Source organism: Melopsittacus undulatus, chromosome 4, assembly GCF_012275295.1.
Source record: "Melopsittacus undulatus isolate bMelUnd1 chromosome 4, bMelUnd1.mat.Z, whole genome shotgun sequence".
NCBI classification, from domain to species: Eukaryota; Metazoa; Chordata; class Aves; order Psittaciformes; family Psittaculidae; genus Melopsittacus; species Melopsittacus undulatus.
In genome coordinates this window covers 22,205,181-22,230,236 of record NC_047530.1, presented here as the reverse complement: position 1 = coordinate 22,230,236, position 25,056 = coordinate 22,205,181, and the positions used below count along the sequence as shown (strand labels likewise).

The 25,056-nt window shown below is 37.8% G+C and overlaps 1 protein-coding gene across 1 annotated transcript in view; it reads left to right on the top strand.

Moving 5' to 3' along the window:
• The window catches only part of TDRD9 (tudor domain containing 9), a 96,588-nt gene that overhangs the window by 22,398 nt on the left and 49,134 nt on the right, over window positions 1–25,056 (top strand). The window contains exons 5-9 of the mRNA XM_034061302.1: window positions 14,654–14,760; window positions 18,669–18,766; window positions 19,297–19,518; window positions 20,261–20,383; window positions 24,617–24,697. Of these exons, the coding sequence (XP_033917193.1) occupies window positions 14,654–14,760; window positions 18,669–18,766; window positions 19,297–19,518; window positions 20,261–20,383; window positions 24,617–24,697 (631 nt within the window). The remainder of the gene's footprint in view (window positions 1–14,653; window positions 14,761–18,668; window positions 18,767–19,296; window positions 19,519–20,260; window positions 20,384–24,616; window positions 24,698–25,056) is intronic.

Below are 25,056 nucleotides of genomic sequence, written 5' to 3'. Positions count from 1 at the left end.
TCTTTGTAAAATGTGGAGGATTTATTTGTTTTTTTTAAAAAGTTTTGTGTTTGGTTTTGGGATTTTTTTAATGCTGATTTGCTACTTTGAGAGTCATTTGCCAGTGAACCTGCATTTCTGTGTGACAGTGCATTGCATTAGTCATTTAATTTGATTTTTGGTTGTTGGATTACTATTTAATAAATTACAGGGATAAATAACTGAGGAAAATCTGGAAGAATTGAGAGGTCATGTGTTTAAGCATGTGAGACTTCCCTTGCTTTGTATTAGACCAGGAAAATCCTGTTTAAAAACTTCCTTCAAGTACAGTGTATTAAAGATATAATTTTAAAAACACCTGTGAAAGTGTGTTCAAGTTGCCGGTCATTGTTACTTTGGAAGAAAGATCAGAGTCAAATATAAACTTGGATTAAGTAGAAGAAACATGTATGATAGAGTAGTCAAAGTAAAATAATTACCTGCTGAGAACAGCTCCTGTTTGGTAAGGCTGAATTTGTGAGCACAGAACTTCAAGCTGCCGTTGCTCAGTAGCTGGAATCGTTGCTTGAGGGTTTTGGTAGTTCTTCAGCCAGTTGTAATCCATGCCAGTCTTCTGGAATTTTTGTTCATTTTCAATCTCTTGCACTAGTCTTTCACGCTCTTTCAGGTGCCATTTCAACTCCCTCAGTAGGGTTTTTATAACTACTTCTGATCCAGGATATCTTGTGGGTTTGTAGGAATCATTTTTTGACCATTTCATCCAGCCAAAAAGTGGCATTTTTAAGCTGTGAGGGGAGAGGGGGAAAAGTTTATTTCTGTCCAACTTATACTGGTAGACTTGCTTCTGAGCAACTGAATGTTTAAAGGAAACTTTATTAATGATACTAAAATATTTTGCAGTACAGTATGAATAGTGATAAGAATAATTGCCAAACCATATTTAAATCTGACAAGCCTTTTATAATATTTTCTGGTTTCTGAGTTAACATAAATATGTGAAGTTTACAACATTTAAAGGACATATCTGTCATCTTGGAAATATTTAATTTTTTTATCCTAATTTCAAAAAGAAAAAAAAATCCAAATCCCACTGAACAAACAAAACCCCCAAAACAAAAAACCGCCACAGAACCCCCAAACCAATGAAACAATAACACCCTGTCCCCAAACCAAAACAAAAAGAACCCCAACAAAACACAGAACCCCAAGCCTCCAAAATTTGGCGTTACCTGTACGTTTAAAAAGTGATGAAATAAAGAGCTGGAACTCTGCATGACCTGATTTTAAAAGCTCTGTATCACTTTTTATTTTAAATACTTATTTATATAGCCTGGAAGGATTCTGCTGGAATATACTTTTAAATTGCATTTACAAATCATGCAGATACAAGCATGCTAGTTGGAATAAATTAACATAAATTACCTTTGCAATTGTCTGTCAACAGTGTTATTTCAGGTGAATTTGCTTGAAGATCTCTTACTCTAGCATATCCTGTTTCCCAGGTTTTACTACTGCTGTAAGAAAACAAGGTGGTTTTTTGGTTTTGGATTTGGTTGTTTTTTTTCATTTACCCAAACTGTACTTAGAAAAATGACTTTCTGTACTGAATATGACAGTTTAAGTTTTTCTGCTTTTAAGGTTCTTTTTCATCCTCTGTACCAGAGAGAAGTAGTAATCCATTTAACCTAACATGGTCTCTCATATACTTTCTACAAAGTCCATTAAGATCTCCTACCTTTGAATTGAGTTCTGCCGATGGCAGCAATATTGAAAAAGATGGTGACAATTTCAAATGCTTGTTGATAAATCCATCCAAAGGTATTCTTGGTGGTGAGATGAATAACAATAGTCTGAAGCAAATACAGACGTGCTTCTAGCTAAAGTTAAGGCTGTCGTATGATGTGATGCTTGGCTGTGCATAGCTGTAGGTCACAGTTTAGAGCTGAATTTTTATGCCTGTAGAGTGCTAAAAATAACTATGTTGCTTTTATCATCAAACTATACTTTCAGGCCATTGAGATGCTGGAAGACTTACCTCCCATTAGAGGGGCTGTTCTGCTGTCATTTTTAAACAGCTAAGAATAGTTTTTATGTAGTAAAGATCATCTAAAGCCTTTGTTAAGCAAGTGTTGACAGTAAAGAGCTATTTGACAGTTGCTCAGGGTTTTGTTGCTATATTAAATACTTCTTCCAGATGAATTTCATCAGTTTCATGATACTACACTTTTTTGTTAATGCATAGCTGTTAGCATTTTTAGTTAACAGTTCAGATGAATTTAAAGAAGCCATTCTGTAACACCTACTATGTGCCATGCAAGACACATGAATCTAATTAAAGGAATAGAATTATAAAGAAAAGTGAATTAAGGTCAAACTGATCCCAGAATTGTCTTACCATGGACATTGCTTCTTCTCAACTGGCTGTCAGTTTCCTGCTGCCTCTTTCCTTGGTGAGTTTTTTGAGTATATCCATTTTCAAGATTCATTTCTTGGGATGGCATTGTGCATGCTAAAGGTCGCTGAAGCAGCCATTTTCCATTCCGGTAATCTGGTCTCTTCCTATTAATCTAAACAGTAGTCATGGTCTGCAAAATGCCTTCTGTGCATTCTTGTTCTAATGACTGTCTTTGCTCCTGTAAGTATTTTTCATTCCTACTTTTTTGCTGCCGTTGGTGTGTTGAGCTGTTGGGAGAGCAAGGGTTCTGTAAATTTGTTCTAGGTGTCATACAACATAAAGGATGACGTGTATGGCTGTTATTAAAGTTGATACTGCTTATACATTGGAAAAATTCAAATGTCAGTATTAATCCTCTTCAACTGGAAGGTTTTCACATTGCATTCTGTGTGGTACTGTGAAAAAGAAGGGAGCTAGGTTTATGATGACAGAACCGTCCCAGCAGATTTTCAGATGAAAGTAAAATGCTCCTTGCCACCTCCTTTACAGCACAGCTAACATGTCTCCGCTTTTTTCCCCACTCTATCAAATCTGAAAGAAAACTGCTGTACAGTGTAAAACCATTGTAGTGTCTTTGCAAATTAGAGCTGCATGCTAGAAGTTGTGCAAATTAATTGAGAAACCTACTCCAGTTGCTTTTGTGGTTTGTTGGGGGAGGGGGAGAGGGTATGGGTTTTTTACCTAATTGTTGGTTGTATTCTCAAAGTTTGTGGCAGGGTACTGAGAGTGATATTTATCTTTACATTGGTAGGAGAACATTAAAGCTGAAAATCTGTAGTGCTTCTACTTCTCTATGCATTTCAGATCTGTGTTCAGGAAGAGATGACTGCTTATGTGAGGCAGGCATTGGGAACTGGAACTTAAAAGCAGAGCAGTATTTTTTGCAGTTGTGGAAAGTTACAGTTCCATCCAACTGTCCCTAAATGTACTCATGATTTTGCAATGCTGTGTCAGGATAGAAGTTTTGGTGCAGTTTTGGCTGGATGTTCTCTGAGGGCATTGCTCATACTGAGTTTCTCTTTATTGTAGCTAGTTATCATTTGACCTGGGGGAAGGAGAAAAGGCTATATTTTGATTCTTCTCAGTATTTTGTGGGCAATTTCTGAAATTTCAATACTAAAATGACAAATGATATGAAGTCTTTTACTACTTGTCTTTAGGTTTCTAGGTTTTTTTTAATGTTCTTTGGCTTTTTGTTTTTGGGGAATGACATTTTGGTCTCCTTAACATTCATCTAGCAATCTTTTGCTTTCCTTCCATCTGTAAATTCAGATAACTTGGAGATACCATGTTTTTAAAGCTGTTTATGGTCTTAAGCTTCGGAATCCCTCTTGTCTTTGGCATTTTGTGACATTACTCACTTCTGTAAATTTTGTAAAAGTTTCAGTCCTAGAACTTCCTTCTTACTTACTTACCAAACCCATATCTCTATAGTTTGTTTCCCTTTTCTGAATTTTTCTTTGCTGCTGTTAGTGACTAAAACACACTGTAATACTCGAGTGAGATTAGTTATATAATGGGTAATTTTTGTCTTTTTTAGTAAGCCATATTGTATTCTGCCACTGCAGCAGAGCAGTTGTTTGTGAATTAGTTTGGTTTGTTTTGTTTTTCCCTGTAAAATAACCCCAACTGTCTGTCTGTCTAATAAAATGTTAAGTGAAGATTCTTTGAACTTTTTAAAACTTTCTTTCAATCTCTTTTTACTTTGTTTTCCAAATTTGGGGGCAAGGAACGTAATGAATTCCTAAAGCATCTGTTTCTGTAACTTAATCGTCTTTGAACTGCAGTGAGTGATATCTAATCTTATGTAGGTAAATGAAAATGGGTGTCTTTTCATATAAACATTTCTTGTCTTTTTCTTAAGATAGCTGTTCCTTTTTCAGTAGCTTATTTTAGGCTTGTTACCTGATGCTGTTCTCAAATTGAACTGAGGGAACAGCAAGGGTTGCTAGAACCAAGGTGGAAATTTCCTTTCATAAATCAGTTCAGACAGTTTTAGTGGTCTTTCCTTTCTTGTTATGGCAGCTCCAGGTTCTTCAGCAAAGTCTTATTCCAAAACAATAGTCTTACAGGAGCACAGGCTAGTTGAAAATTGATTGGGGAAATAAGGGTGGCAGCCAGTGGATAAAATAGGATCTTTTTCCTTGCATCCCTGTGTAAGAGAGGTTATTTATTTATATTTTATAATGGCTATGTACAGAGCACTTTAAAACCTTGGTGTTAGCTTACTTTTATCCTGTGGACTTCATGGTACCATGTGGAGAAGCTCTGATTTTGCGGCTATGAAGCTAGATGTATTGACTTGTGTCTTTTGTGCCTTCAGAGCATATGAAGAATAAATTCACCTTAGGAGTGGTTGAATAGAGCTAGGCAATTTAAAATAGGTTTGCGTGGCAGAACTTGCATATAAGGAGGTTATTAAACTGGTGCATCAGTATAAGTGAGTGAAGACAGCCACACATGAAATGATGGAGCAGTTTAAATGCATCTCTATGATAGTGACTACTTTGTGGTGAGGATTTCTTATGGGTTATGGTGAATATATTTGGTTTCCCCATGGCTTTTACCTGTGCTTGTTTCATGACATCTGTCTTTCAAATACAGAAGTGAGGAATCATTGAGGTAGTATAACTTACATTCCCATAGTTATGTGGGTACACAAAGTGAGCATAATTTAAATGAAATTACTCTAGAATAGGTTAATCTGGAAAGATTCGGTAAATGTAGACACAGCCTCTAATTAATAAGGTGATCTTCATAATGCCTGGCTCTATGGATCACCAGTCACTATAGCAAGCATGCCCTCATGTATGTGACGCAGCGTTTCCTACTGAGGCTGTGTCCTCTCTTTAGTATTTTCTTTCACCTCTAAATATGAGGCACCATTCCAATTACTGCTTGATTCATTCTGGTTAGTAGGAGGCTGTTACTACTATTTACTTGATTGAAGTATTGGGAGTGTCAGTCTTAGTCCAATTATGGTATTAGTCCAATTCATCTTTAAAGAATTCCTCCTAAGACAGTGCGTTACCCATTGTGACAGTTATCTTCTGGGTATGTTTTGTACTGAAGAGATGCATCTAAACCTAGAGCTTGCTGTGAGAACGTTGTTTCTAAGTGCTTTCAGTCACGTCTGTGGCTTGATGTGAAGGCATGGAAGACCAATTCATGGCTCTAATCTTTAACCTGAAAATGCCTGTTTCTCAGAATGTGTAATCTGTTCTGGGAATTCCTCTTTTGCATCTTCTGATGTGATAGCCCAATTCTGAGAGGAAACTGGACAACTAAGATATTCTGGAATTAAATAACTGGTGTGAGGCTACAGAGATTTAGCATTTACTGAAGTAAAAGTACTGCTTGCTTTGAAAGTTCTTCAGGGTTAAAACTTCTGATCTTTGCCAGTACTCCTACAGCTTTGCACCTTATCAACTAGGGAGCCCTCATCTCTGTGTTGAAGGCAGAGCACAGCTACAGAGAGAGTATTTATGTACACTTGTGATGTAAGTACAACAGAAAATATACAGATTTAAATAGCTGAAACTTACCACAGGGAAATAGAATGAACCAATGTGAGATGCATGTTTTGAGGATGCCAAATATACCTGGATTTTCAGTTTATTGGTAGAATAGCAAAGTATAGTTCCAAAGGAAGAAAGAAGGTGAGGTGATTTTGTGGAGGTTTACAGGAAACTTCCTCTAGTATAAGCAGTAGGCTTAGAGAAAAGTGGGTTCTTACTTGGCAGTCATCATAACTAACCTTAATACCAGCTACTTTCGAAGATGCAACTGTTATGGCAAGGTAGTATTTCTTAGCTAAAAAGAGGTGACAGAAGATAGAAGAATAAAAGTTCTCTAGGGATCAGCTGTTTTTCCAGTGTAGTATTTTCTTGTGAAAAGGTATTGTTCTGTAACTGTATTCTGGGAGAAAAAAGCTGCAAATCCAGGTCAGCTTTAAGCGCAGCAAAAAGACTTCAATGTAAACATACATGTGTTAACATCACACACTTTCTAAACTGACAACCAGGTCCTGTAATAAAAAATATGCCTAGTCAAACCTGGGGCTACTACTGTGGTTATATGTAAGAATTACAAATTCAATACTTGCTGTGCTGATGGAGTGTGCTGTTGGACAAAAGTGGGGTTTTTTGCTAGAAAGCCAGTTTGAGAAGTTGGTAGTGACACACAGCAGTTAGCTCTCCTGTCTTCATGTGCCATGGAGCTGTGCTTTCAAAGTGCCTTACTAATTCTAGTTAAAAATGAAACAAACCTTTCAAAAAATCTTCAGTTTAACCAAATATTGCATTGATGTGAGCAATAAGGTGTGGAAAATAGTGTGAACAGCTAGTGTTTGGAAGATTCTATGGCATCTATGCCATCTGAGATGCTGCTGACTCTCTGAGAAGAGTGAGATTTCATTTTTGTAGCTGTCTGTACCTAGCAAGTTGGATGATTTTCTTCCATTTATAAACACAGTCCCACTCTAGATTCAGTCATCAACTTCGCAGTGCATTTTACTTTTGATTTGACAGCTCGCTGTAGCCATTTCAGGCTGTAGACAGATGGTGAGTCTACCTCCTCTGATCACTTCAGACAGCATTTGATTACTGCTTTCGCTTTTTAGCAACTATGAACGAAACTTGCCATGAGCCTACATCAGAGGCCTCTTGGTAAGATTCCTTGTTTGGTCCTTTAGTGTGACAGCTAACAGCAGTAGTAATTCAGTTTTAACACTGTTTATTGACAGAAAGTTGTGTAAGCTATTATTGTACTTCTGTTGCTGTGATAAATAAAACCAAGATGTTTGAAGGTGATTTCTTCTGGTTGAACTGATTGTAGCATTAATGTCTCTGGTGCTGGTGACACTTCACTGCTAGGCAGGGGAGTTACAGGCTTTGGTTTGAAATTGAAGAGATCTTGCATTTGATACTTGTCCATGTTCACAGGTATTTTTGAATTCAGCACATTTTTCTACTTGCATTGTATTTTATTCAGAGATTACTTTAAACTAGATTTTATCAACTTGATGGCTAAATGCTTTTGTTTTAATTTTCTTATGGAGATTTTGTTGTTGTGATTCAACTGAGTTCCTTTCTTTTGTGGCTAGAGGGACTGAATGAATTTTGAAGCTTTAGGAACTGTACGTGTTTTGTTGAATGTTGCTGAACAATCAGAAAAAGTGCTTCAGAGGATCTGTGTTTTTTGTTAAAGTTAATAAATATGAACACCCAGCTAACTTCTAGTTCATAACTAATTCTAACGACACGTATTTACAGAATTAACTGTTCCATATGTGGTAGAGAGGAAGTTGCTATGTGGCTTGTCACCACCTGCTACAGGTAATAGCTGCCTTCTTCCAAGCATCTTGACCTGTGGCTGCAGAATGAGAAGCTTATCAGCAGCTCATCTCCAAGAAGAGTCCAGTTCTTTGAAGCCCAGCAGTTCATCCCAGTCTCCACAGCTGACATAAAATCCCACATTAGTGGACGGAGGATTTGGGCTATTTCATTACGGCATTTCTGACTGTTTTTCTTGGATTTTAACTGTAAGGTGTAAGTTGGAAGGTCTTACAGAGCGATTAGTTTGATGTAGAAGAAATATTTCTGAGATGTTGCATTTACATAGTTTATACAAATATGAGCATTGGCATTCTAGTTTTGCAGGATTTGCAAAGTAGTTTTAGTGAATTCTCATTCTCTCTTCCTCTCCCCAGCTAATTAAGGTTTTAAAACAGGAGCTCTGAATAGTTTCGTGAGGAAGAGCAGTGACAGCTAGAGCAGTTGTAGAGTGAGGAACAGCTCTTGAGTGGAGGAGGGATGCACCCCATCAATTCTTAGATTCTTAATCTGTTAATAGTTTTTTTTTAAATCTATGTTTTAGTATTTAATAGTTTTCACTTGTTCTGAATTCTGTTCTTCTTCTGTTCTTGTGACTGATACACTATGGGCTTTGAATGATAGTACCTGATTTCTTTAAAGTTAGTATATTTCTGCAAGTAGGATCAGTCTTCTAAAAATGTGGAATGTGAACTGCCAGTTAAAAGGAAAGTGGTTTTTATATGTCCTTCAGTAAACCCAGTGGAAGGTTATTTACTGTTGTGGGCAAATGTTATGTAAAGTGTCACATTATTTTAGTCTCAGAAAGGAGGCTTTGAAACAGTCTACTATATATATTGTACCAAAATTCTACAGCAAAATACTGTTCTGTATGCTATATTTTCAAGTGATCCCCCAAAAAAAATCTCAAAATAGGTGGACAGCTTGTGTGTGTGATAGAAGTTATGACTTTGAGCAGTCCTTCTCTTGAGATCTCTGAAATTAGTGACACTAGTTTTATGGTCCATACAAATAGGGATTTTACTTTTTTTTGTCAAATGAGGCAAAACATAAATAAGCAAACAGTATATCTATAGTAATTTTAAAAAATAGAGCCCTAAAACACTTTTATTTTTCAGTTGTTTGTCTCTAACATGGAAATGTTCTTGAAGTTACATGGCCTTGAATAGGAGCTTCTGCCCCAAAAATTTAGTAGTTAATAGAAATGTAACTGCAGTTGTATAAACAAGCATTTGAATGCTCAGAATTTCATTGCATACGTGAATATTTTTGTTATACAATCAGGTTTGCTGTGTAAGAAGTGTTTTTTTTTTTCCTCAGGGAAGAAGACTCTGCTCATTTAATAAACCTTTTCTTAAGCATTGCTTCTAGAAACATTAACCATGTATACCTAGGTGTTACAGTATATGTCACTGAAAAGAGCCAAACAAATTGCCTGTCACAGTTATGTTTGAGATTCAGCAACTGATTCAATTTTTGATACCTAAGTATAAAATGCTTTGGTTAATATTTCGAATGCTCAAATAAAAAAAAGGTACTGACTTTATGCTGTTATGATGGCCTTGTTGATTTATTAGAGGTTATTCTATAGCTTGAAGAAAAGAAGACCTTTCTCTAGCTGAATTTATTTAAAGAAAGGCACCCTTGATGTATTTGAAAGAATTTACATTTGAATGTGTCAACAATTTCTGGTGTTAAACTGTGTTTCCCTCCTAGCAATTCCCCCAAGTGGCAGCTAAATTTAATTTTATGAAAGTGAATTTTCCTCTAAACCCAAGTAAGGAATACTTAAAAATATTTTGTCCCAATCAAATGCTTACAATTGAGTAGTCATCAGCAATGCTTCAGAAAGTGTTAGTAGTTAAACCGTATGGTAAGGAATAATGAAAGTCTGCCATTATCTCATAAGAAACACCATTAATTCTCTTCCAAAAAGAGGCATGTGGGTACTTTTTTTTTCTGCCTTCTACTTATCACTGCTTGTCAGGATCAAAGTTCCTGTGTCTGCTACCTCTGAGAATATTTTCCAAAATAGATAGGTTTTGATATGAATACACCTTCATAGGTAGCTGATGTGTTGTTTTACAAATGCTAGGACATATCAAGAGTCCAGTGAGCGGTGTTACTGACTGATTGGGTTCTCAGTGCTTACAGTTTTGTCTGCCTATGCCCACTTAGGGTAGATGTCATGTTTGCATATTCTAGCTGGTGTTGAGGATGAAATGTGATGTGATTTGAATAACATCAAACTCATCCTTTTTTTTAAAGGAGGGGGAAGGGAGAAAAACCAGAACATCTGAAGTCTCCCGCATTTCTTAAATTGCTGACTTTAAGTTTTCAGCTAATGTGTTAGTCATAAAATGCCTCTTAATGACTCTTGATTTGGTAAAATCCTGGATGTTTTTCATATGTGCAGCTGAAAGCTTGTTGTTTGCTAATGTTGTAATGTATTTGGGAGATCAAAAGACTTGGGGTGTGTGTCTGAAAGTCAGGTGAGCACCAAGGGTAGAATTTGGAAAACCAAAGGCGTGTTTGCTGTAATGGGCCTGGCCTACTGAAATACAGGTTTTCAGTGTGTCAGAGGGAGTAGAAATGTTGATGGAGATAACTGATGTATTGGACAGACACATGCTTCATAGGTAGAATCCAGAAAAGTCCCTTCATTAGTGTTGACCATTCCTACCCTGGAATTTCTGAATCTTCATTCCTGTGATGTCAGCAAACATTTGTTGAAAATCATTAGGAAAGTGTTCCATCCCTTTCTGTTTGCCCAGGTATCTGTAGCAAGACATCTCCCACCGATGACTCAGTAGTGATTACTTAAAAGAATTGTATTGTTCTTAGAAGAGTGCCAGAAGGCTTCATAATGATTTTTTCCCCATTTTACATAATAATGGTATTCTATAACCTTGAATTTTATTAAAGCTGTAAAATTTGGCATTAAAACATGTTGAAATGAGGTAATGAAGAGTGTCTGTTTCATATACCTATTTGCAATTTTCTAATGGAATATAATATTCCAGAAGACTGTAGCCTGAGTCAGAGCATCGAGTGAGCAGTGTTTATTTTTAATGACTGTCTATTAAACATTTTCTTTATTTATTGTGTACCCTGCAGCTTATATGTACTGCATGCTGTTTTCTGAAAACCTAATTTTGGAAAGAAAATACCAGAAATCCAAACAAAAATAAATTAAAATTATTCTAACAAATCACTGAGGACAGTCACATTGTTCTCATTTTCCTGGAGCTGTACAGACAAAGGTCAAAAGCATGTGCCTACTTCTGTGAACCCATTTTGAACCGCTCAATACTCCCAACTCTAGAAACAGTTGAATATATCTGGTATTGCAGGCAACTGTTTCTTAGGTGACTTCAGCTGCTGCTGAAATAGTCATGCTTCTGCAAGGTGTTCACAGTAAATGGGGAATGCAGTCCTACATTTCTCACCCCTACCTCTCAGTGGAAGTGATTTGCTTGCCATTGCTCAGGGCTCTGTCAGTTGAGTACTGCCTGCTCCTCCATGACAGCATTTTCTGTCCTAATAAGATGGATTTTGTTCTTATGGAGGACTGAAGAATGAGTTGTATTTACCCGCATGATCAGGTTTTGTTGTCAGAAGATGTGTGTTCAGTGCACTCGGTGAGGCTGCAGGCTCACAGACATGAAAAGTAATTGGTTATGTTACTAAAAGCTGTATAGTACATGCATGCAGTGCTGCCGAATAGAGATTGTGTGGCCAAGTTTAATTATATTATATTCATCTACTGAATCATAGAATTACAGAATGGTTTCGGTTGGAAGGGACCTTCATAGTGTGATAGAATAGTTAGGGTTGGAAAGGACCTTAAGATCATCTAATTACAACTCCCCTGCTACGAGCAGGAACACCTCACACTGAACCATGTCACCCAAGGCTCTGTCCAACCTGCCCTTGAACACTGCCAGGGATGGAGCATTCACAGCTTCCCTGGGCAACCCATTCCAGTGCCTCACCCCACCCTTACAGTAAAGAACTTTTTCCTTATATCCTGTCTAAACTTATAGAATCATAGAATAGTTTGGGTTGGAAAGGACCTTAAGATCATCTAGTTCCAACCCCCCTGCCACGGGCAGAGACACCTCACACTAGACCATATCACCCAAGGCTTCGTCCAACCTGGTCTTGAACACTGCCAGGGATGGAGTATTCACTACCTCCCTGGGCAACCCATTCCAGTACATCCAATCTAAACCTCTGCTGTTTAAGTTTCAATCCATTGCCCCTTGTCCTATCACTACAGTCCCTAATGAAGAGTCCCTCCCCAGCATCCCTGTAGGGCCCCTTCAGATACTGGAAGGCTGCTATGAGGTCTCCACGCAGCCTTCTCTTCTCCAGGCTGAACAGCCCCAGCTTTCTCATCCTGTCTTCATACAGGAGGTGCTCCAGTCCCCTGATCATCCTCATGGCCCTCCTCTGGACTTGTTCCAACAGTTCCATGTCCTTTTTATGTTGAGGACACCAGAGCAGAGTAGAGGGGGTTTGAACCAATTACCTGTCACTACAATCCCTAATGAAGAGTCCCTCCCCAGCGTCCCTGTAGGCCACCTTCAGATACTGGAAGGCTGCTATGAGGTCTCCATGCAGCCTTCTCCAGGCTGCACAGCCCCAGCTCTCTGAGCCTGTCTTCATATGGGAGGTGCTTCAGTCCCCTGATCATTCTTGTGGTCCTCCTTTGGACTTGTTCCAACAGTTCCATGTCCTTTTTATGTTGAGGACACCAGAACTGCACACAGTACTCCAAGTGCGGCCTCATGAGAGCAGTGTAGAGCGGCAGGATCACCTCCTTTGACCTGCTGGTCACGCTCCTTTTGATGCAGCCCAGGATATGGTTGGCTTTCTGGGCTATGAGCACACACTGCTTGCTTGTGTTTATTTTCTCATCAACCACCACCCCCAAGTCCTTCTCCACAGGGCTGCTCTGAATCTCTTCTCTGCCCAACCTGTAGCTGTGCCTGGGATTGCTCCGACCCAGGTGTAGGACCTTGCACTTGTCATGGTTAAACTTACGAGGTTGGCATCAGCCCACCTCACAAGCGTATCAAGGTCCCTCTGGAAAAGATCATACAGGGACAGTTGCCACTAAACCTGGTGTTCAGAGCCCCATCCAATCTGGCCTTGAGTACTGCCAGGGATGGAGCAGCCACAACTTCTCTGGGCAACTTGCGCCAGTGTCTCACCACCCTCATAGCAAAGAATTTCTTCCTAATATCTGACCTAAATCTACTCTTTTTCAGTTTAAAGCCATTCCTCCTTGTCGTGTCACTACATATCCTTGTAAAAAGTCCTTTGGGTTTTACTTGTGTTTAATATTGACAGTCCTGAGTTAATGGTTAGACTTGATCTTAACGATCTTTACCAACCTAGTTGATTCTATGATTTTAATATACATTCAGTGGAATGACCTACTTAACAAACAGTCTGACATGATGTGTATGAAATTTTCTGAATTGTACCTAGGATTCAGCTCTGTCACGGAGTGTTCTCTGACCCAGCTGTTTCAGAAGGGTTAAAGTGATAAGCATGGTTGCTAATAAAAGTCTGGTTGCTGAAAGTAGGCAGCCGTTGCTCATGTAGTAATTGTGCAGATGTTTGCAATCCTGATGAACCCTGCTTTGAGAGAGATACATGTGATCTAGGGGAAAATTGCCTTAATTGTATGCCTAAAATACTGTTAAACTAGGATCAGAAGCCATTTCTTGCTTTGTTGACAGCAGTAGGTGATACATACTTGGTGTTTCCTCTATGGGTAAATAAACATTGATCTGATTATGTAGTCTGTAGCATAGCCAAGCTGGCACGGTTTGCTTTGTCAGAAAAAATGGGTACTCTGTGGCATCAAGGTACTGTGAATTACTGCATGATGAGAGCTGTGTGACTAAGTGTCATGTTAAAGATCTCTTGTTTTCAGCTTTGTTTATTTTGGAGTCAGTGTTGCTTATTATTTGGGTCAAGAAATAGACTTCAGCAGTATACTTTTGTAGAATGTCTCACATACACACCTACAGGAAAACAGGTTTGCTATGCATTAGCAAATTATTGGATAGCAAAAGGTTTCTGTAAGCCTTGAGTTTAAAGTGCAGAACCATAGTTTTGACTCGTAGTTTGTGTTTTGTTTTAAAAGGAAAAAAAGAGGGTGCTTTTAATGTGTCCAAAACTCTTCTACATTAAAGTTCATTTATGATATAATAATCATACAATTGTTATATATGTGCTGCTTCATTTTCTAGTGAAATCCATGTGAGTTTTTTTTAACACTGTTTGCGTAGAAGAGGATTTCTTTTAATCCCATTTCATTCTATTTACGTTATGGATAGACTTTGTCTTGTGTGTAATAAATATCTATAAAATTCACAGATTGGGTGATTATGTTAATTCCCCCCCATCCCTGGCCACCATCATCTCTTTTCTCAAAGACAAAAGCTCTTTTCCTGAAAGCAGTCAGTGTTTACTCGTCTGCTTCCCTTGTCTCCAGGGAATTGTGCAAGAAGTACTTGTATTTTTTTAATTGCATTGTGTCACGAATTGGTGAAACCACTATTTCATCTTTGTTCAGATGAAACTGTAGACTTACACTAGAAGATGAATTCTTAGGTATTAAAAACTTAAAGGGTGATATTTTGTGAGCTCAGTTGTTTTGAATCTAAACAAAAAGATTCACTCTGTCATTTTCCTCAGGCTAGTATCTTAACTGCAAAGACAAATTTTATTTCTTACGTTTGTTTGTTGGAGTAGCTCCTGCATGACATGAAGACTCTGAACTTACTGTATAATGTTGTTATTCCCAGAGATACCTGTGACTTAGATGAAGAAGTATTTCTTGATTTGTCATTTCTTTCGTTTTCAGGGTTCCTATCACAGAGAGCGTTGGAACTGAATATGCTGAAAAATGCAGACAGGCAAAGTCACAAGAACTAGAAGTAATTGGAAATGAGCAGCTTGTCTATAAACCAGGTAAAAAAAAATATATATATATATAAATACACATATATATATGTGTGTATATATATGTATGTATGTTTGATTCCTATTATAATCTCAGATACCCCTGTTCTTTTCCACCCTGTGGTCTTTCCTCTGGTATCTATGAAACTATGAAACCTTACTGAGTATTTCTTATTTGTTTAATGCTGTATGTGCCTTTGTTTTGTATAAGGCATGGTATTAAAAAATAAATGTTACTTTGTGGAAACCACCATGTATAATGCTGTTGCATAGATATATGTGCATACCTCTGGTTTATTGTATTGATAAATGTAGATAGGTGTTTGAAGTATCATTTCAAGGAAAAGATACCACTTACTGGAGTCATGCTTTTCTCTATTCTGTTTTCCCATTTTCTATCCATGTTATTCTGGTTTATATCTGATTGTTACTTTGAACTGCCTTTAGAGAGGAATTTGATTGCACTTCTTTCCCAGGAGCTCTGATTGTTACTAACTTTTACTTACAGCCAAATTCAGGAATATTATGTTAGGATGATACAATGAAGAAGATCAGTGTATGAGCATGAGATTTATACTGTTAATTTATGGATTATAAGGGTGAATGTTTTTAATAAGACTGCTATTAAGAGCTCCAAGACCCATTTGTAACTGTCAACTCTATCAGTCTGGAGGTCTGTGTTCTGTTTGGGAACATGAAAATTGTCATAAATGATCAAGAATTTATCTAGACCAGGCCCTACCACTCCTTTGTGTCAAGTACCAATGTAGTCAAGAAATAAGCTGCACAACATAGAAATGAAAAATTAATTTCCCCTGAGGGTTTTGGAGTCAGTACCCCTTCTCTTGCTTTTTTCTGAATTGCTGTTCTAACTGTATAAATTGACAGCCCATTTTAAATCACAGAATCAGAATGGTTAGGGTTGGAAAGGAGCTTAAGATCATCTAGTTACATTAAAAACATGCACATTGAAGAGGACTGCAGTGGAGATCAGAAGTCTCACCAGCAAAGGCTCTGGATTAAGCTCTTCAAGGCTCAGTCAGCAGCAACTTCATGTACTTTGTGTTATGACTGAAATAGCATGACTTACCTGTGAACGCCCAATGCTTTGTGGCTCAGTGTAGGAGCCACTACACAGTGTTGGGTTTGTTCGTCCCACTCTCAATAATGTTTTCCATAAAGTATAAGCAATTGAAAAAGTGAAACTTTGTACCTTTCTTGCCAATAAGTCTGTACTCTGGTAGCTCCTTGAATCTGCAGATGCCTCTCTTTTTTTAAAGACCAGTTCTCATTTTGATATTTATCAGAACTTTCAAAAAAGGTGTACATATAAGTATATTTCTGTTCTGCAGAGAAAATGTTTTAGGCCTTCTGAGATGGTTACCCAATTCCAGGTTGGTTAGTTCACTAATAATACTAGGTTTCAGAAAAAGGTTTCATGCTCAGTTTTAGAGTGGGCCTTTTCATGGCATCTTTGATCACATCAGTGTTTAGCTGAAGTCACCAGTTTACTCTGAGGCCCAAGACTGTACTGCCTGCTCTAGACAAAAGTCTCACAGTTAGCATGATATTAGTTCCCCAGGCAAACTCAGTAATATTTCTTTTAGTTTAGGCACAGAGTATATGTCTTGAAGAGTGGAAACTCAAACCATACAGATTTTTGTACTTGACAGTGTAAACTAAATGATTGTATGGCTGCCAGTTCTCAAACTCTGCATATTGATGGTGGCTAACATTGGATGGCCATTTGCTTTTGTCATATTTTTTTTCCCCAAAAACTTCTGTGTAAGATATTGCTGTCATAACCTGTTATATAAAAAGCAATATTAAAAAAAGGAAAGTTGTATCATCAATGAAAAAATTCTATATGAAATTAATTTAATTGATCTCATGAATGTCGGTGAGTCTTCATTTGTTTCTGGTTTGTTCCTTTGTATTTTCTAAATACAATTCTTAATTAAATTTGAAGTTATGATTTCTTACTAATACACGGAGGGTTTCTGAGTTATCAGAATCCTACATGAATCCTACCATTTAAATTTTTTGTCCCTCCCTTCTTTTTTATAAGCACTTTATAGAATTACTGCTGTCCTGTCTTGTATGCCTTAACGCGTTTTTCAAAATTGCAGTTGTTAAATGGAAGACCTAATAAAGGTAGGAATGCTGTGTTGCCTTAGCAGAAGGATGCTGATGCTGGGTTCTTTTCCCTAGCAGCTTGAGATTTCTTCCAGCATTGGTCAAATCAAGCAGAGCTTCTGATGTCTCAATAGTGACATGTTTGTGCCAGAGGAAAGCCACTCAAGCCTTTGTACAGTGTCGCTGTGACAGAATGCCATATATGAGTTTTCCTGGAAAATCTATTTATAAAGTTGACTAAAAGTATTTTAAAGAGGACGGTTAATGTTTTCACAGGATGCTGCTATTAAGTTCTGCTTCATATGTGTTTAGTAGTGCTGAGTAAATCACTGTGCAGTGATCACTTATAACTTGCATTACACAGATTCTAGGTAAAGAGCCTTTCTGTTGGGAGAGTGTGGCTGCAAGAGAAATAGGGTTTTCAGCACTTTGTGAAACTGTCTTAATGACCTGTCCAGCTTTTGGGACTTTGTTTTAATCTGGGAGTAAAACAATTGTAATCCTTGACACTTGAAGACTATTTGGGAGGGGTTGAAGCACATTCCGGTATGGTGCAGAGACAAAAGTTGTTCTGCCTGCTTCTGTTTCACGCTGTGTGTGATTGTTAATAGCTTATCTGAAGAAAGGAAACTGTGCACTGAGGTATATAGTCTATAGCTTTTATTTTACAGTAAATATTGCCTTAGTAAAAATACTGGATTTCTTTCCCACTACTGTGTATTTCTTAGCGAAACAAGAAGACATGAAGTCTTCAGCTTTTATAACTGTATGAAAATAGGTAAACTTCACTGTAGATTCTGATGAAATTCAGTTGAGATAGAAAGCATTTCCACTTTTGATTGCACTATAGTGGGGTTTGTAGCCCAGTTGTTTAATTGTATCTCTCTAAATTGTTGCCTGCCGAAGTCTTCCCCTTCCATGTGTTCCTCCACACCTGCTCAATTGCTTTTTTGTTTTCCATGGTCAAACTGACAGGCTGCTGAGCAGAAACTCATAGTAGCACTGAAAGATTTTATTTTATTTTATCTTATCTTATCTTATCTTATCTTATCTTATCTTATCTTATCTTATTTTATTTTTTATTTTATTTTATTTTATTTTGTTTTGTTTTATTTTATTTTATTTTATTTTACTTTATTTTATTTTATTTTATTTTATTTTATTTTATTTTATTTTATTTTATTTTATTTTATTTTATTTTATTTTATTTCTCATGTTCCCAGTGATAACAGTGACTAACTCCTGCAGAGAGACTGCAGAATGTAGTGTCACATTGCAAGATCATGATACCAGACTTGTTTTAATTGCCAAGTCATACAAATAGAGCATTCTTCCTATCAAATTACTGGTTAATTTGTACTGTGTGAAGTCCAGTAGACTTTAGGGGAAATAACAAATGGATACGTGAATAGGGCGTATTTTTTCAGTATTGTCAAATTCTTGGGAACAGGGATAGATTTGGTAGTTGTATGTAAGCTGTGCCAAACCACACTTAATTAAGAGAAAAACTAATAGAATTATAGAATTGTATAAATCCTTGATGCTGATGTGGTTTATACATAGAAGCAATACTTTTCAGAGCTGCTGCCAGTAAAACAGGTGCATAAATGCAGAAAAATGTCTTCAATATACCAATGTTGAAAAGTATTAACTCTATTAATATGTATCAGTATGTGGTTCAAATTTGATAGGAGCTAGGTTTGCAAATACTGTGATCATTTTCTGCTGGTCTTTCCTTTTCTCTATTGGAATAACTTACTCTTGGTTGTTTTTATGCCTAGATACTTCACTGGGTCAGTGTGAATCAAGTGCTAAGACTTTTCTACCAGTAAATAACAGTAAATGTCTAGATTTGCCTTTGTCCAAACACAGAGAAGAGGTAATTTTGTTGTACTTACTGTTATGGAATAAAGCTGAAAATCATGTTTTGTTTCTTTGGATTTTTTGATTGGTTGGCTTTGGGTTTGGTTAGGGGTCGGGGAGGTTTGGTGTTTGGGTTTTGTTGGGTTTTTGGGGGTTTTTTGAGGGTGTTTTTTTTTGTGGGGTTTTTGAAGTTGTGTTCCTGTTTAAGCATTTAATCCTGTTTTTAAAAGGAACAGAAACCTTTGTTCATTTTAAAACACAGTGTACAAATTCTTAGCAGAAGAAACATTGGTGCTACACTCTCTGTTTAAAGGTATTTACGTAAAATATGTAAGCAAGTGCATGCTCATGTCCTTTTCTGTGATCTTCTAATGTGTTTTAGGAGTCCAGTTATCTACAAATGCCTAGGAGGTGCTAAAAAAATATGGCACAGTGTTTTACAGAGGTCTGATGTGTGGCCTGGAAGCTATTGATATTTCAAATCTGTTTGAAATCTGTTTTGAGTTGCTTTGTAGACTTACGAGTTTTTTTGAAAAATTGTTTCAGATAGTGTCTCTGATAGAAAACAATACAGTTGTGATTGTACAAGGAGCAACTGGCAGTGGTAAGAGCACACAGATTCCACAATATATTTTGGATTATTGCTTTGAGAAATCTATCTACTGCAACATTGCTGTTACCCAGCCTCGGAAAATTGCTGCCAGCAGCATTGCCAGGTGGATTAGCAAGGAACGATCATGGAGACTGGGTGGATTTGTAGGATACCAGGTATAAGAAAATTTGAAATGTTTTTAAAAATACATTAATAAGTACTGTTTTTTTCTGTCTGGATTATGTTTTAGTATATCTAGCACACTTAAATGTTAGAGAATCTGTTTTTAAAGTGAAATTGCTTTTTTCTAGCCGTCTCCTGTTAAACAATCATAATTAAATGTTTAAGCTTCTAAAGTTGAACAAATAGAAATGCTAGTTAGACTCCAACAGAAATACTTAATGGTCTGCATTCTGACAATTGGATGCATCTATAAATCGCTGAAATTGTTGCAGGAGAACTATACTCTGTCATTTTTCATCTGAATTCCTTAATTAACATACTTGCTTTGTTTGACTCTGACATTAACTTGTCAGCTGTGTCAAAACTTTCTTGCATTATGTGGCCGGATGGTTTCACTAACATTCTATTCTTTCATCTTAATATATGGAAAAACTTGACATAGTTTTCCTGTTAAGTTTGCCTCTTCCTTTTGTCCAGCTCTGCTCCAAGCTTAGTTCTCTCTCTCCATTTATAAACTTGATGCCACTGTCATCTTCTGACACAGATGCCAGTTCTTAAATCAGCTCTGTCAGTAACCATTATAATATGTTGTGATCCTTGTTTCACTGGCATCTAGAGTGAATAATTTTGATTGGTTTACACTATATTTCATTTTGGAGTTAATTTCAAAATGCATGTTCCTGTAAATACATTAAATATCTGTTCTCATGCATATTGCTTTTCTCACTGTGTTAGGTAAGTTTAGAGAACATTTCCACGAAGGAGACAAGGTTGCTGTACATGACAACCGGAATTCTTCTTCAGAAAGTAGTTAATGCCAAAAGCCTAGCTGAATTCACGCATATTTTCATTGATGAGGTAAGTTGGTGGAAATAAGTTTAAATTTCTTAGGAAGAAAAACTTAAATTTTGTCTCTTTTATGTGCTAGAGAAACTAAACTGCAGACATCTGCTCATAAAGATCGTAAAATCATAGAATAGTTAGGGTTGGAAAGCACCTTAAGATAATCTAGTTCCAACCCCCCTGCCATGGGCAGGGACACCTCACACTAAACCATATCACCCAAGGCTCTGTCCAACCTGGCCTTGAACACTGCCAGGGATGGAGCATTCACAACTTCCTTGGGCAACCCATCCCAGTACCTCACCACCCTAACAGTAAAGAATTTCTTCCTTATATCCAATCTAAACCTCTGCTGTTTAAGTTTCAACCCATTACCCCTTGTCCTGTCACTACAGTCCCTAATGAATAGTCCCTCCCCACCATCCCTGTAGGCCCCCTTCAGATACTGGAAGGCTGCTATGAGGTCTCCACGCAGCCTTCTCTTCTCCAGGCTGATGCTTTGTGTAAGTTGTTTAAGCTAACACTTTTTGAAATGGGGCTTGTCTTGGTGGTTCTTTGAGCAGCAAAGTTTAGAACTGAGGATGTGGGGAGGATTTTGGGGAGTGCTTAGCTTTTCGTATGATTGCCTTGAAATATTTTCTGAAATCCTCTGTGTGGATTTCAAGAACGTGTCTGGCTAGTCCTAGTAGGGGGAGGCAGCTGGTTTTTGTTCACTTGGCTATTACTGCCTTAGAGTTCTGTCCTGAGTTCAGCAGTAGCAGTCATGTTTTCTCCTTCTTGGTAGCTGGTGCAGCACTGTGTTTTGACTTTCAGGTTGGGAACAGTGCTGATAGCACCTGTGTTTGTAGTTACTGCTCAAATGTTTGGTTTGTCCAAGGACTTTCTGAGCTCATGCTCTGCCGGGGAGGAGGGGAGGCTGGGAGGAAGCAGAGACAGGACACCTGATCCAAACTAGCCAAAGAGGTATTCCATACCATAGCACATCGTGCCTAGGAGGTAACTGAGAGTTACCCGGAAGGGCTAGGACTCTGGAGGTTGGAGGAGGTGTCAATCGGTACTTGGTCAGGCAGAGTGGGGTTAGTTATGGATCAGCGGATGGTGAGGTGTCATATTGTCTTCACTTGTTACTTCCTTTATTATTATTAATATTGGTAGTAGCAGTAGTGGTTTGTGTTACACCTTAGCTATTAAACTGTTCTTATCTCACCCCATGGGAGCTACATTCTTTGGATTCTCCTCCCCAGCTCTCTGGAAGTTGGGGGAGAAAGGGGGGGGAGTGACTGAACGAGCTCTGTGGTTGGGTTTAAACCACGACGAGTTCTTACTCTTTAGTGGTGTCCTGAAAAATAAAATGTCTCTCAAATTTCTCTTCTTTCTGTCTGGATTTACAGTCTGCTAATATGCATTCATTATTACTGCTGTCACTTCACTAAAAAGCTAAAGAAAATATATTTTATATTTTTGTAATTCATGTATTTTTATATGTTTCTGTGCTTATTTTCTGTGGTAAGCAGTATTTGACTGTTAGATGTCGTCATAAGTGAAATTGTACTTTTGCAAACCAGAAATGTAGATCATAGGTTAGATGTGACGTAGGACTTACATCTTGAGATGTAGTGACAGAGGACTTAAAGCATTTCTGGGTTTTGGTTTGGTGGGGGGTTTTGTGTTGGTGGGGGTTTGTATGCTGGCTTTTGTTTTTATTCCACTATGGTACTATAGCTGAGAGGGACTTGTCCCTCAAGGATCGGTGTTGGGACCGGTTTTGTTTAATATTTTTGTCACTGACATGGACAATGGAATTGAGTGCACCCTCAGCAAGTTTGCCAATGACACCAAGCTGTGTGGTTCGGTTGATATGCTAGAGGGAAGGAATGCCATCCAGAAGGACCTTGACACACTTGTGACGTGGGCTGATGCCAACCTCATGAAGTTTAACCATGACAAGTGCAAGGTCCTACACCTGGGTCGGAGCAATCCCAGGCACAACTACAGGTTGAGCAAAAAGGAAATTTATGGTAGTCCTGTGGAGAAGGACTTGGGGGTGTTAGTCAATGAGAAAATGAACATGAGCCAGCTTCAGTGTGCACTCACAGCCCAGAAAGCCAACTGTATCCTGGGCTGCAGCAAAAGGAGCATGACCAGCAGGTCGAAGGAAGTGATCCTGCCCCTCTACTCTGCTCTCATGAGACCTCACTTGGAGTATTGTGTTCAGTTCTGGTGTCCTCAACATAAAAAGGACATGGTACTGTTAGAAGAAGTCCAGAGGAGGGCCACGAGGATGATCAGGGGACTGGAGCACCTCCTGTGTGAAGATAGGCTGAGAAAGTTGGAGCTGTTCAGCCTGGAGAAGAGAAGGCTGCGTGGAGACCTCATAGCAGCCTTCCAGTATCTGAAGGGGGCCTACAGGGATGCTGGTGAGGGACTATTCATTAGGGACTGTAGTGACAGGTCAAGGGGTAATGGGTTGAAACTTAAACAGCAGAGGTTTAGACTGGATATAAGGAAGAAATTCTTTGCTGTGAGGGTGGTGAGGTACTGCAATGGGTTGCTCAAGGAAGTTGTGAATGTTCCATCCCTGGCATTGTTCAAGACCAGGTTGGATGAAGCCTTGGGTGATACGGTTTAGTGTGAGGTGTCCCTGCCCATGGCAGGGGGGTTGGAACTAGATGATCTTGAGGTCCTTTCCAATCCTAACTATTCTATGATTCTATGACTTGTCTCCCTGCTCCCCACATATCCAAGAGTCAATACTTAGGGTCCCATTAGACTGTTACAGTAATAATGATGGCTGTTATGACTGCACTTGAAATGGCACTTTGAAAACTTGGAAAAGATAGAGCAAATGGTTGCACTTTTGTACAAAGAAACTTTAGGACTTCATTTAAATAGACAAAAAAAACCCAAACCCACAAATCCTAAAGAATTGTGCCAGTTATCTTCATGGGAAAGATTTGAGACCACTCTAGTATATTAGTAGAGTCCTGTAAACCTCAATACTTTAACGCAGAAGATAAGGAAATGCAGGTTAGGTGTAGGATGCAAAAGCTTAATAGATGATGCATATTTAGAAAAGTGTTAGATTGTTTCTTTAGTTTTAAAAATTATTAATTGGATATGAAAATTAACGAGGGAACTTTTCTGGCCCATTGTGCAGGAGAACAGATTTATACAGAGATTATTCAAATTATAGCACCCATACAAGTAAGGTTTGAATTGTTGGTATCAGCTTGTACCACTTCTTTCAGCATCTCCCAGCTTTCATGTTTATATGTGTCTTTTGCTTCCCCAGCCAAAATTCTAGTTCCTTCTGTTCCCCATTAGCCACTTTTTTCCCCCATATCTCACACAGACTGTGATCTTGACACAGTGGTAAGCATTCCAAAAACAGCGTGTTCTTCACTGCATTCTTAGTTGCAGCTCCCAGGCTTTTTAAGGTACTGCAGGTGTTTAGGAATGTACCTAAACAAACATAGGTCAAAAAATCATGACTTCTCACAGCAAGACCTTGCTGTCAGCCTGAAAACTGCATTAGCTAAACCATTTTCATGATGGTGCAGTATATCTTTATGTTAGAATATGCTAATTACATTATAGGGCTTGAATGTCAACCTTTGAAGACTGAGCTCTGGAAAAGCTGCCGCACTTAATATATTTAAATTGCAATTAAAGAAAGGAACATGATCATCATTAATAATATTGAGATGAAGTATTTATTGAACTGCAAAGAGCAATCGGAAAAGTCAGATGCTAGGATACGTAAAGAATTGGGTAGAAAATAATGTTTTAGAGAGCTGTGTATTTTGATCATAGCTAGAAGCCATTGGATGTAAGTGTTTCTTCATTTGTTTAGCTTTTAGGAAAGTCATCATAGTCCTTGCCTGGGTCATTTGTAATCTTAACAGTAAATTTGACTTACTCAACTTCAATATAACTTCAGTTGTTACTGTCATCTTCATTAGAGCTAGTGGCTAGAGCTCAAGATTAGTTATTCCAGTCATTCTGCAATTTTCTTGACTTAGGACATGTGAATTTCACAAAGGGTGCTATAGTTGTCTGAAGAGCTGTGCTGGGATTTCTTAAAATGGGATTAACGTGCATACTCTTAAATGCTGTGTTTTATTCTGTGAAACTGTATTGTTGTTCCAAGTTACAAAGATAAAACATGAAATTGAGTAGCAAAGGAAGAGATTGCCAAAAAGTAAAGCATGAATTAATGAAAATTAAATTGTGCCTAATGTCTTCCAGGTGCATGAGCGTACAGAAGAAATGGATTTCTTGCTCTTGGTGATCCGTAAACTATTGCATACAAATTCCCAATCTGTAAAGGTAGGTTCAGTTATATTCTGTTACTTTTGTTTGTGAGGATAAATTTTTTGCATGTTTTTTTTATCTGCAAGGGGTATGTTTTAATTGTGCATAATTGTGTCATTATTTTGTTACTAAAATATTACTTAGTTGGCCACTCTTCACAACAAGCCAACTAAAGGGCATTCTTTTTCTGGCTGCTGGAATGTGTTCAGAGAGATTTTATTTTTTTTTCTCTCTAATGTTAAAATGCATTAGTTTCTAAAGTCTGCTTAAGGCAAAAAAATACAAGATGGATATTTGACTAGAATTACATATTGGGTATTGAGGGCAGTGTTTATCCTTGGTTAGATGTGGTAGTGTTAACTCTTGGAAATACT